We start from the raw sequence: 13,953 nt of genomic DNA, 5'->3' as shown, positions 1-13,953 counted from the left end.
TTATACAGTTGAAGTGTGAATATTTATTTTGTACTCAACCCAATTAAAAACAAAACAATTAAGTTCACACAGGAGGAAATGCGTTGATGTGTGGTTTAATGGGAAAGTTTGGACCGGAAAAACATCGTCAAAGAATTAAGACAGTTAACAGTTCAAAACCCAAACTAAAAAAGCTGAAACAAAATTAGGAGTAAAACATAACCATTTGTTAATAGTTGAAGAATAATAATAAAAAAAGTTATTTGGAGGAAAATGGCCAGATTTCATGCAAATTGGTTCACTGAGACTTGTGAAGACATCTAATGTGGGTTGGAGATCTTGATTTTGAGCTGTTTCGGTAAGAAGTAAAATGAAGAGGCAGATAAAATATTAACAGGAAATGGGGTAAAGAAAAACAAAGGAGTCCAACAGCTCTTTAAATAGATTATATATTACATAAACAGATTTTTGAAGTACTTACAAAACAAGTTTTAGCACCATATTTCCATATTTTGTAGAGACAAATGTGTCTTTCACTGACAAAAGCAAACCGAGCCATATTGTCCTTGTGAAAAAACCACACAAACAACTTTTAATTCACAAATAAATTTTGTAGCTTTTCATTCCCCTCTTCTTGTTTTAAAAAAGAAAACAATATACATAAAAAACAAGCAAACTATATTTCCCAACCGCCTCCTTCCATCTCTTTCTTCTGTCCCTTCTCCACTGTTGCCTGAAAATGAGAACATTTTGATCTTTTTGTCGTCTTCACTTGCACTAAACTGTCCTTAGCCTCTAGCTGCAAATGAACTGCATTGAAATAATGCAACATTACCTGATATCACCAATAATTGATCACAAGTATATTTCATACAGAGAAGGCAGACTTGCTGTCTGGGGTTTAATTGACATATTTAATAGACTGATGAGAAAATTACAGATGAAATACCACATTACTTTGTACTGCAAGTATTTTGGTCATTTTCTTGTGAGCACCTGTTTGTTTCACAAAATAAATACATTAAAATATTATTTCTGTACAAATGGTTCTAATGCACAATTCCAGCCGGAACACTGTCCACATAAATGGTCAACGTTGGATCAAAATTGCACAAAGTGTGCATTCAGTCATTTACAAACATGAAAGATTGTCAGACAAAATGCAAATATAAGTATATATATATTTCTACTGATATGGCTGAAGATATAATGGCTCCTGTAGAGAAATACTGGACTGGTAAGTTGGCAGTATGTTCACGGCATGAATTGTAAATTCTTACAGATTTCATCATCTATAATAAATGTACAACAATATCAAGTTCAGTACAATTTTACACTGTAAATGGCTTTCATTGCATATATTTGGTAAGTTAAGTTGCTAGTAAGACTTTATTACAGTACTGAAAGGGTTAATTTTTTTCTCTTGTAATGGCATAAATTCACCTTGTAATTGAAAATTTCATCCATTCCTCAGTTTGAAGTTTTGTACCTGCAGAATCTATTCTATATATGGTAAGGAAGGAAGTGAAGTGTATGAAGGGGGCGGAACTTGCACAGGACTATAAAAGGAACGATCAGGCATGGAGGTTGAAAGAGTGGAACATCTCAGAAGAGAAACAGTGGGGAGGGGAGATGTAGGATAGAGGGGGCCAGAATTGAAGGCTTTTCTGCAGGAGCTGACTTTTTACTCCAGCTGTATCTGCTCGAACACACTTCTGTTACTCGTCTGAATACACCACCATGTTCGTCAATATCTTCTCTCCTCTCTTGCGAGAATGCTTCGACATGGCTCTCTTCTCTGTTGTCCGTCCATTGCTGGGAGTATTTTTCCCTGGGCATGTACATGTGTGCAACTTTGTTGTTTCACAACAACGTGTATATGTATGAATTTATGTATGCATCCCACCTATTAAACGTAACTTCAAATGTCTTTATTAGTGTTGACACATGGTTGTATTTATGTCAAGTGCATGGTTAAGTGTGTGTATGTGTGCTTAATGTGTGTGTCTTTTGTATTTGTGATTGTATTCCCCTTGACCTCAGCATGTGTGTGTTTTTATCCCAGGAAACAGACAGGTCCCACTTCAAAACCAAATTTCTGATTGTCCTCCCCAAAGTCTGATATCTTGATGTCCAGCAGAGGGAGCTGCTCCACCTGTGGGGTGTTCACCTCCAGCACTGTCCTGTCAAAACCTTTACGATACTGCAGGGAGAGAAAAAGAAAATACGTTTGAGAGAAAGGATTGAATACTTTTACTATAATAAACAAACTATGCTTAAGTGTAGCTGTAAGACCAGCTACCCGGCATGACCAAACATTTTCAACATTGCATTTTGGTTGTAGTTTACGGAAGCCCTGAACCGCAAGGTGGAAAAAAATAAATAAAAAATTATCTCTTCAAAAAAATGCATGCAGTACTAACCTTGGCCACCAGGTGCCACTATCAGTAAACATGTAATCTTATGCTTTTAATACTTTCTCTGTTGCTATATAGCTGAATAATACATTTATTATTTATTTAAGGGTTTGCAAACCTTAATTTGATGAGAGAAACATTTTTTGGAAGAGAAAAAAATGTAAGACTTAGGCTCAGGAAGGAACTGAATCACGTTTTGTTTTTCACCTTGTGGTTCAGGGCTTCCATTGTAGTTATGTTACACTGCAGTTACTAAAACATTCTAGAAAAAAGACTAAATAAAATATAGCTGCAAGCAGCAATGACAGGCTCAAGAACCATGGGTCCATTTCCACCCTGTGACTTTTGGAAAACAATGCATGATGGTCACATGCATTTGGTAGAGTAAACAAGTAAGACACCATGTCATACCTTCTGCTCAGACATAATGGTTAACAACATTGACGTGTGTGGCAAATGTAATAAATGTGTAATTATGGCAAGTGTGAACCCTTGAACAGTCCAAAAAAGAATATTGTTATTTGACTTGTGGCTATGAAAATAACATGTAAGATATCAAGATTTCCCTTACCTTATTAAATTTGACACTAGTCTGAGTAAATCTGATGTGACGGGTGAAAATAAGAGGGGTTGTTTTTTTCAAAGTCTATTCGAAGTGTCACATCTATTGTTGCCAGCTGGAGGCCCTATGACCGTGACCAACCATATCCACATTCATGTCATAAGTGTGATTAAATATATGGTGTCAGTATACACCCAAATACACTACAACATGATGTACAATACCGTTCAATATATCAAAAATCCATTCACAATTTAGCATCTTCAATGTCTTGGCATAATGTTGTCTAAATGTGGTGACAGTCTCATGAATCCCCTAGGAGGAGTATTTAAAAGTTCAGGGCCTGCAATTTTCAAAAAAATCCAAATTCAATCCAAAATGGCCGACTTCCTGATGGGCGGAGCTAAAGACTATTTTTGAAAGTTATCCCGCTGGATGAGAACAACATATGTACCAAGTTTGGTGACTGTAGATGAAAATGACCCCATCACTTTAGTCAAAAGGTGGCACTACAGAGCCCGCCTTACATGCCCATGTGTGATCTTTTGTCCATGGCCGACAACTCTGATGTGTGTGCAAAATTTCATACGTTTTTAAGCATGTTAATTGCCCCAAAACCTTGAATACAAGAAGAAGAATCGACTTTCAGTGCTTGGGCCCTAATAATGTAACCAAGACATGATTTGCAGTTTACGTATTTAGCCTACTCCACACCAAACTGTGACTTTAAGAATAGTCATATTTTAGTTGCAAATGTATCTTCTTATAGAACCAAAATAAATGTAAATATAAAGGAAATGCTTTTTGGTAACACTTTACAGTAAGGTTCTATTTTTTAACATTAGTAAACGCATTAAGTATCATGAACTTTTTCTATTTCTATTTTTGCAGCATTAATTAATGTTGGTTAATTAATGAAAATAAAATTGTTAATTGTTACTTAGTTTATAATTGATGTAAAATTTTATTGAAAAAAATTGGTTGAAATTAACATTAACCAAAATGAATGTGCTGTAAAATATATATATATTTTTTGTTAGTTCATGTTAACTAATGTAGTCAAGTAATGTTAATGAATACAAACTTTTTGTAAAGTGTTACCCGTTTTTTGTTGCCGACAAGGCATTCTTATAGTAGCCTTAAAACTACTTTAAATTCATTTTACTTATAAAATCATAATGCATTTTTACAAATAAAACAAAACCAAACCAAACTGCAACTTTTGTGAAATGTTCTGTTGAGTTTTTGTATTTTTTTATTTTTTTTATTGGGCACATGAGACAATGTGCACAAAAACAATTACAAAAACAGTGCTTGCAAAATACATTTTTTAACGTTAACCTCCTGAGACCCCGCGTCCACATGCGTGGACATTACGTTTTGGCTTCGTTATAGGCAATGCATAATGTAATTTAAACCGACTGATCTCAGTTAAGGAGACTCTGTGCTGTCATTAAAGGGTTAAACTTTCGATGCACCGTGTCATGTGACAAAAACAACACAGTGCCGATCTCATCTGATTTTGGGAGAAACGGCAACAAAACTACATCTGGTAAGAAACCTCATTACGTTTTTACATTAAAACCTGTTTCAAAAAGAGTATCTGTGTCAAAAGAGTAGTCTCTTTTAAAAATGTCACAGATTTATTGTGAAACGGCACGCTGTTAAATGGGATGACAACGTATGTGGACTATAGGCTCATTTTCCTTAAAATATCCCATATTCACAGAGTATTATCCCACTGAGAATCAACGGATGCATCCAAAAGCTGGAAAATGTTGCTTTCAGAGGCTTTATACAGAGTAGGATGATAATATGGTGCATTTTGAACTGTTCTGAGACCAGTGCAGACAGACAGCACACTGGAGGTTAAGACATTCCCTAATTAGGGAGCAAGGGAGCAAGGGAGCATCCTTTTGCTTTCCTATGCAGCTAAGTGTATTCAGTATTCAAAAAGTTCAGTTTCAGGCTGCAGATGATGTTTGGACCACTCAACATGTTTGGCAGACATGGGACAGTGGTAATCAGTACATAGATTCAGAATTTAGAATGTGAAATTTTATTTTAACACGGCAGTGATTGGATGATGCTGGTCAATACATTGAATCAGAATTATTTATCTTCTGATGTAATGTTTGTAACATGTCAAAAACATGAATAACCAACACTCCTGGAAACATAATAAATAGTTTGATAAAAAAAAAAAAAAATAGACTTTCAATAGCTTGGTATTATTTAAAATTTCACAACTTACTCCCGCTGCCCACATACACAAAAGTTTTGAAACACTTGACTGAAATGTTTCTCATGATCTTAAAAATCTTTTGATCTGAAGGCGTATGCTTAAATGTTTGAAATTAGTTTTATAGACAAAAATATAATTGTGCCAACATATTAATTTATTTCATTATAAAACTAAAATGTAATTAAAAAAAAAAGTTTTTGAAATTGATGACTTGGACCAAATAATAAAGAAAAGCAGCCAATAAGTGCCCAACATAAATGGGAACTCCTTCAATACTGTTTAAAAAGCATCCCAGGGTGATACCTCAAGAAGTTGGTTGAGAAAATGTCAAGAGTACATTTCTGCAAATTCTAGGCAAAGGGTGAGTACTTTGAAGATGCTAAAATATAACACAGTTTTGATTTATTTTGGATTTTGTTTAGTCACAACATAATTCCCATAGTTCCATTTATGTTATTCCATAGTTTTAATGACTTTACTATTATTCTAAAATTTGAAGAAAAAAAGAATTATAATAAAGAATGAGTGTGTTTCAAAACTTTTGACCGGTAGTGTATGTGGACATCAATTTTAGCATATAGCTATCATATAATACAAACTCTCATTATAACTAGTGGGGATTAATTATTCGAGTAGAGAGTTATTGAAATATATATATAAAATGCAATCTTTTGTTCTTTTGTCCACTTATTAGATTAGAAAAAAAGGAGGTAACTTACAGAGCAGCCATCTTCGAGGGCTTTGATGTAGGGGCTAGTCTCATAGCTGAGCTCCTCTTCATTGGCACCCTGGAAGTGCAGCGCCCTCTGGTAGCCATTGTCAGCAGTGCGGTCAACCCAGGCCACTGAACGGTGGCAGTGGTAGGTTAGATTTTGCCGGGCCTGGACGCTAAGCAACCGCAAGAAGCCCAGCTGGACTACACCCACAGGTTCTCCACTTGAGTCTACATATGAAAGCTAAAACAACAAATAAAAATATTAATTCATGACTCAAAATGCATTGAACTTGAATAATGTAGTCTTTTAAAGCAGCAACTGATTATTCGAGATTTTATTGTCTAAAAGGTCATTCAAACTGCAAAGAGCGATTAAATCGTTCATTGCTGGCAGGCATTTGCATAAAGTTAAACTCTGCTCAGCTTTGTCATGTATGCGAGGGTCGCTCACATCACCTCAAATTGCCAACTCTAACTGAAAATAAATTACTTCTGTTTGCTTTCAGTGTGAACACCCTTAATTGTGACAGAGCTTTTTGTTCATTTATGCATTTTAGTTGACTAAATAAAACAGGGAAAAAATCATGATTTTGAATTATTGAGCCGATGCACTCACCTTGCTGGACTTAGCAAACTGACTGTACCAGGACCCAGGCTTCTCATTTGGCCAAGAGTTTATTTTTATCTATGAGAGGATTTGAAACAAGTCAAATACAAATTTAGATCAGTTTAGATTCTTGAAGGTGATGTCTTAAGGAGATGTACACATGTATATGTGTAAGTTGACATACTACAGAATACTGTGACATGCTATATTCCATTTAAAACTACTTGAAACAGCATTTTGTAAATTTTGTAAATAATTATTATGCATGCGGGTTTTGACAATATTAGCTGAGAAACTACATGGAATATTTTTATGTTTAAAAATGCATTTGTCACACAGCAGGACCATTTAAAATAAACTACGTATTGAAGCCATACAAATGATTAAAAATGAGTGGAAATGAGGACCACTCGCAGCACCAAAAATATGCACATTGTACATTCTAACAATTTTGATGTTGATTACAAAAAAGTTATTGGACATGTTATGCATCAACTACTCATATACAGACATATAAAGTTGTATGACCACATGCTCTTACGTTCTCTATCGCTTTGTTGGGATACAAGCAAGTCTCTCCACCGGCAGTGAAGTTGCAGAACACCTTGAAAGAGTCTCGGGCACAGCCTTGATTTGGATCAATCCAATATTCGCCTGAATAAGAGATAAATATTGATTAAAATGCAAACTACCTTTTATTTGGTCATGGAATTTGTCAATCACACAGTAACCTGATGACCATACCGTCTTTCAAGTCTGGCTGGCTGAGGTGGAGGTCTTGGCAGGTGCGGGCTGGGCTCTCCTGCGTTCCCAGTGGGAAGCGCATGCTCTCGATCTCCTGGCGAAGGGAATTGAGTGATCCAAAGATCTCCTCCATACCTTCACTACCGGTCAAAAACTGTGTGCCTGTGGTGTCGGCAGCCTCAGTGTCAGTCTCGGAGAGCATCTTACTGGCATCAATGGAGCGCTTGGACTTCTTGGGGATCTGGATGGGCAGCGGCTGGATGACATCACCAGGGGGACCCTAAAGTGAAAGGAAGTGAAGCTGAATTCAGAGAGATTTCAAGAATGCAGGAACTCATCTTTTTTCCCATCTCAACAAAGATGAATCTCATTGACAGTTAATTCTCATGCACCATGTTTTGTAGATAGTTTAACAATGATAAAACTCACAGGTAGTCCTGGTGGACCTTGTACACCTTTCTCTCCCTTAGGACCAGCTCCACCCTAAACCACAGAGACAAAGAAATTATTAGTGTAATTTCAGTGTAAAGCATAATATGGGTCATGATATAGCCTACTTTACAGACTACAATACAGTACAATTCTTTACAAATACAAGGAAGTATTTAGCATTACTCACAGTGGCACCTTTAGCTCCTTTGATACCTCTTGGACCCTGTGAGAAATATCACATCCATTTAATCAGCTTTAATCAAAAAGACCAATGTTTTAGGACAACAAACTTATGCCGCTTTAGAGCTCAAGTTTGGTAGCCATCATTTTTTAAGGATGTTCTAAAGATTAAGCACTATAACATGTAAATCAATGGCATCATTGTATCTAAGGCAAATTCTCCACAAAGTTTAAAAAGTCAAGAAATAAACTAAAATGAGACTCACAGGCACACCAGCTGGACCTGCAGGGCCGAGAGGTCCCGTTCCACCAGGCATTCCCTAAAATACAATGCATCAAGACATGAAAACAACATATTATTTTATATACAATGAACTTCACATTCCGTCTCGTGTGTGTTAAAAATATCTGGGGCTCTATTTTCGTGACCACGGTAAGCGGTGATCACTTCGCTATTTTGATTATATTTTCATTTTGTTTGAAGTGTAATTTGAACTTAGATATATTTTTGGTTAATTTTGTTCGTGTTTCGATAAAATAATTACATTTTTCCAAATCAAAATTGACCGGTAGAAGCAAAGTGCATTCGGAAACAAACATTTGTGCGTCAATAGATGATTAATAATACTTACATTCTATATAATTTAACAGAGCCTACATCCAAATCCTGGCTAGAACCACAATTTCCATGCATGTAAAAGGATCATGTTACTGTCATAGAAATATGCCTGACATTCAACAAGGACACAGTTAATGCACAAAAGAACATAAGTCCATATTTCTATTCTTCTATTCATTGTATATAGCCCATTCACACTACCAACTTCTTATGAATGTGCGGTCTTTGTTTATATAGCTGGTGCTTGACAGGATTATGGATTATATAATAGAACACAGACGGTGCAATAACCGGAGCAAAACCTCAGAATAAAATTGCACTTGACCCAGCCCATTAGTGCCTTGTGCGTGCAATTTCGCCAAAACTACTTGCATCTATTGTTGCAACGGTATGAGATATTCACGGAATGATAACTGTCTCAGAAAATATCACGGTTTCACGATATCACGGTATACGGTATTACACAATTATTATTATCAGTTACAATGACCCTTAAAGGAGTGAAAACAGAAGGTATTTTTTTTTTGGTTGAACAAACGCTTTATTATAATTGAAACTTGATACCATTTTTTTTTTCATGGAAGTATGTGTAAAAAAAGTCTCCCTTTTGAAAATAAATAAAATAAATAGAATCAATAAGAAAGCTAACAGAATTATAATAATAAACTGAATTATAAACATGATAAAAAATTGCATGTAACTATAACATGTTATATAACTAAAGCATGTTAGTTTACATGTTAGCATAGCATGTTAAATTAACTACTAAATGAAAAATAACATCAGCTGTGTGAGCTTTTGAAGTACTGTCCTTTGATTATTAACTAGTTCTCAACTAGTTTTGCTTCAGGACCCAGATTTTATATTGGAAATCAAGTGGCGACCCACCATAGTAAAAACATAACCTGTATTTAATGCATCCTGGGTCGCATTTCCTTATATGTTGCATAGTTTTGTTCATGGTTTTCAAGTACAAGGACATGCATCAAGTGACACTATTTTTGTTGTTGACGTCAACAACAAAAGCGACAAAGTTTTCTCTCCCCCCTTTTAAAAATTGAAGAGCATATTTATATGAGCCCATTATTATACCGTTTGTTTCCTAATTTCAAACATAATTCAAACAAGACATACATATTACACAGGAGGAAAGGCTCCTCATTACCATGGTTAGGTCAGTGTAGCTAGTCTTAAATAATAGTAATAATAATAATAAATTATAGTATTTATGAAAAAATAAGAAACACATCTTGAAACTTTAATTGCAACTGCCACTGTTGGTATAAAATGAGTTCTAATAGATTCTACCTTTAGATTATTTCATATGAAACTGTAACATTTTGTCAAAATATAAGTTACTTTTCCTCTTGTAAAATCGTGAAACAATTTTGTAAAGGTGATGATGTGTAATAAAATAAATAAATAGCGCATAGCACAGTGCTGTTCTTTTCCTCCTCAGTGCTGTTTGGCATGTCAGGGCTGCCTACTGTTTGAGAGGTTCGACTTGACTTTCTCCGTAACGCTTTAAACTAGAAAAGTCTCTCTAAAATTTTAATTGGTCACATCAGTTTTGAGGTCTGCGCTCTGCAATATCGAGGGAAGCCCGGTTGTTGCACGCGCGCGCCAGAGAGAAGAGCATATCATGATCGCGAGCTGGTTCCGTTACACTTGTGCGAAAGTGCAGATGAGAAGCCTTTAGCTGATTGTGAGATTATCATTAAATCTGCCTCGGCAGTCCTAAATAGGCTATCACTTGAACGGCCGCCGAAGTATCTTCAATGGGAGAATCATGGCATTGTTCTTTTCCTGCTTTCCGCGACCCAGTCCGAATAGACCTGCGACCCACTTTTGGGTCACGACCCACCAGTTGAGAAACACTGCTTTAACTCACACACACACTCACTTATGTCAGACCCCCTCGCCTCGCTTCTCTCTGATATTTTCTCCACTGCATGTGTGTGTGTGGTGCAAGTTGACGAGTCTGACAGGCAGTTGAGGAGGAAAGGAGATGTGCATGCGCAGGTGAGATTCTCCATCCGGTTGCATTTTTTTTCTCAATACCGTAGATAAGCAAATGTACATGGTATGAAAGCCGTCAATTGTCATACCGTTGTATACCGTGAAACCGGTATACTCTACTTGCATCTAGACTTACCACATGCTTGCACGAAAATACCAAAACTTGTGGCCATGCCCACTGACTTATCCGTGACTGATTTATAGCATAGCACTTAAAATAGGGCCCCTGATGTCTGATAATGTAGAATAGGTTATGATATGGGAATGTTTTACAAGTATAATGGCCCCAGTGAAGGATCTGCAGATTTGATGAATGCAGGACTTGACCAGATTTACTTACCGTTTCTCCCTTGGGTCCATGTGATCCCTGGGGGCCTGGCATTCCTCTGTCTCCCTTCTCTCCTTGCTCTCCTGGAGGCCCAATCAGACCGATCATACCTGGGTGTCCCTTCTCACCTTTAGAACCAGGGTCACCACGAAGACCAAGTAAACCTGGAGGACCCTGTGAAAAGAAGCAATTTGGGATTCAATACATTTCAAGAATCTGTAACTGTATTTTACTCTTAATTCCTTTTTTAGGTATCATTACTTAAAGAATGCGCTAAAATAACAAAACTCAATTAATTACTGTATATTTGATAATACAGAATGTCTTACCATAGGTCCAGGGGGGCCTTTCTGGCCAGCAGATCCTGGAGAACCTTGTTCACCCTGAAATCCATGAACAACTAAATTAAATTCAGTTTGAATACAAATCAATACAATGCACAATGTCTGAATAGTTATTGAGTTAAAGGGTTAGACAAGGTTAATAAGACACTTAAACCATAGGGACTGCATCTGACACACTCTAGGTCACTTAAAAGTGTTTACTAAATGGAAAGTAATATATATATATAAATTGTCGGATCGTTTTGGTAAATGCTCTATTAGTTTTTATAAAACTAAACTGTTTGTTTTACAAAAACAAATAGAGCATTTACCAAAACTTCTGATTGGATGAGCCGCATTCAAAGCCCTTTCAAAATGCCAACAAATGCACACCCGTAAATGCATATTTATATTAACACTTCAAGTTGCCACAATGCTCGGCAACCATAAACTGCATCCAGTTAAGCTAATATTGTACTAAGAACTATTTTACTTGGCAGAAGAATTGTTTATAATGTTTATTAATGTAAAATTCAACTGTTTTGTGAATATTGATGTCTTATATTGCTGTTACTAGCATTTTATATAATCAATAAGCCATTAGAGGTTGTGTGTTACATGAATGTTACTACAGTTAAGGGAGTTTTAGGCATTCTGTTTTGTGTCTCTAATGGCTCATAACTTTATTTTTTAGAACAAATGGAAAACGTTTATTTTACCACTGATCCTGGCAACCCTCTTAGACCCTCAGTTCCTGGTTTTCCTGGTTGACCTTGTGGCCCCACAGGGCCAGTCTTTCCTGGAGGTCCATTGGCACCTGAATCGCCCTACATACAAAAAGATGACATGACAAAAGGAAAAGAACTGTGGAGAGCCTGTTTATTTGTTGCAGTTGTATTCTCTCTGAATAATATAATCTACCTTGCTTCCTTTCTCTCCTTGACGCCCCTCTGGTCCCCTCGTTCCTGCAGGACCCTGAAATATGAGCATTAACACAAAATTTAGAGTTACAGAAATGTGAAATTTCTCTTCGATTCTTTACAATATTCTGTTTACATATCAGATATGTAAATGTTGTGTTACAAACTACCCTTGCAGAAAGCCTCATTGTTATATATGTCATTTGTGTGGAGCATCATCAATTACATCATCAATCCTTCTACAAAAACATTAATCTTCTAAAATGTGTATCACACAGCTCAAAGACTAATAAGGGTGGATATGTTAGGCTGTGGTATATCTAGGTGATCTTACTCTTTTTCCTGGAGGCCCAGGTGGTCCGTTCTCACCAGTTGGTCCAGGAGACCCCTAAAGTCATAAAGGACATAGTTCAGTGAATACATTTATTTTGAAAACCTATTAAAACCACAGTAGGTATAAGATGTGCATTTTCTAGACATATAGACAGGGAATGATCACTCACAGCTTCTCCTTGTTCACCGTCCTCTCCTCTTTCTCCCTTTGCTCCATCTTGGCCCTGTAAAAGATACCATTAAGAATGTCATCACTTCCAGTTTGTGTAATATAGATGCAAACAAATGCTAATTTCACAGCCAATTCTTAACCAAGCCAGGGCTCAACTCACTCGTGGTCCAACTTCTCCGGGTGGGCCAGGATCACCAGGGAAACCAACAGGACCCTTAAAGAGACAAATATCAGATGCTGAAGGGTAATAGATAGACTTATTTCTTGTTTTAAGGTTATTTTATAAATTATACATACAGGATTTCCTTTGGGTCCGTCGTCTCCAACGGGGCCTTTTCCACCAGGGGGACCGGAGGTGCCAGGCTGCCCAGCCTCTCCCTTCTCACCACGCTCTCCTCTGGGGCCCTGTCATTGGTTAAGATGATCAGCAACCAATAAGTCAATAAGGTGTTTGCAGTGTCTTAAATGCAAAGGATTTTAAGAGGTTCAGCCTCTATTATGGTATACACACACTATGTATATGGTTATATATAAAACTCACCATTTTTCCTGGCTCTCCACCAACACCAGGTGGTCCAGATTCACCAGGTTCACCCTGTTATTAAAAAACAAAAAGTCAGCATAAGGTGTAAATTAGAACTACAACTGGTCCATGATATAGTCGTCATTCGTGAAGCAAACTGAACTCTTCAATACTTGCCTTCTCTCCTATGGGACCTGGATTACCCAAACCTCCTGGAGGACCTTGAGATCCCTGTAAAATGAAGGATATGCATAAAATATTTTTGTATAATGATCGCTGAACTGTATAATTCACCACTGACCCAACTAACCGATTTCCTGCATAGCTGTGCTAGTTTCATGTCTCTTTTTCTTTCTTCTCAAATACTAAAATAATTTAAACTCAAATCAATATTTCATGTTTATTTATTTATTTGGTAGGTAGCCATGTAATTAGCAGAATAATGTACAGTCAGTCGTTTGTTATTGCAAAATAAACCCCTATAAGACCCTTCTACTTTGCACTGGGGACCTGATCACCCTGTCAGGGTTTATTTTTGATAATGACCAGCCGATTGTACATTGTCCAAAAAAATAAAAGTACAAAGTTACTCACATCAGCACCATTAGGACCAGCAGGACCACGTGGTCCTGGGGGACCAGGAGGACCCTACAGAAACAACAAGAAACACACAAAAACTTAAGTAGGAAATATAAAAACATAAAACATATACAGTTGAAGTCAGAAGTTTACATACACCTTAGTCAAATACATTTACTTCAGAAATGTATAGTCTTTAAAAAATGACTAAAAACAATTCTCTTCCATGAGCACTTAACCAGTTACTAAAAAATAA

General features: G+C 36.6%; 1 protein-coding gene across 3 annotated transcripts in view; it reads right to left on the bottom strand.

The window, feature by feature from the left end:
- Nucleotides 1-110: 110 nt before the first annotated feature.
- Nucleotides 111-13,953, bottom strand: part of LOC127425595 (collagen alpha-2(XI) chain-like) — a 54,151-nt gene continuing 40,308 nt past the window's right edge. For all 3 annotated transcript variants that reach the window (XM_051671732.1, XM_051671733.1, XM_051671734.1), the window contains 19 exons: nt 13,713-13,766; nt 13,296-13,349; nt 13,137-13,190; nt 12,893-13,000; nt 12,756-12,809; nt 12,594-12,647; nt 12,425-12,478; nt 12,092-12,145; nt 11,890-11,997; nt 11,177-11,230; nt 10,860-11,021; nt 8,148-8,201; nt 7,889-7,924; nt 7,699-7,752; nt 7,270-7,549; nt 7,067-7,179; nt 6,535-6,603; nt 5,923-6,159; nt 111-2,182 (listed from right to left, as the gene is read on the bottom strand). In XM_051671732.1, coding sequence (XP_051527692.1) covers nt 2,036-2,182; nt 5,923-6,159; nt 6,535-6,603; nt 7,067-7,179; nt 7,270-7,549; nt 7,699-7,752; nt 7,889-7,924; nt 8,148-8,201; nt 10,860-11,021; nt 11,177-11,230; nt 11,890-11,997; nt 12,092-12,145; nt 12,425-12,478; nt 12,594-12,647; nt 12,756-12,809; nt 12,893-13,000; nt 13,137-13,190; nt 13,296-13,349; nt 13,713-13,766 — 1,800 coding nt within the window. In that variant the 3' untranslated portion in view covers nt 111-2,035. The remainder of the gene's footprint in view (nt 2,183-5,922; nt 6,160-6,534; nt 6,604-7,066; nt 7,180-7,269; nt 7,550-7,698; nt 7,753-7,888; nt 7,925-8,147; nt 8,202-10,859; nt 11,022-11,176; nt 11,231-11,889; nt 11,998-12,091; nt 12,146-12,424; nt 12,479-12,593; nt 12,648-12,755; nt 12,810-12,892; nt 13,001-13,136; nt 13,191-13,295; nt 13,350-13,712; nt 13,767-13,953) is intronic.

Source organism: Myxocyprinus asiaticus, chromosome 34 (assembly GCF_019703515.2).
Source record: "Myxocyprinus asiaticus isolate MX2 ecotype Aquarium Trade chromosome 34, UBuf_Myxa_2, whole genome shotgun sequence".
In the NCBI taxonomy this organism is placed as follows: domain Eukaryota; kingdom Metazoa; phylum Chordata; class Actinopteri; order Cypriniformes; family Catostomidae; genus Myxocyprinus; species Myxocyprinus asiaticus.
This window is presented reverse-complemented; position numbering and strand designations above follow the sequence as displayed.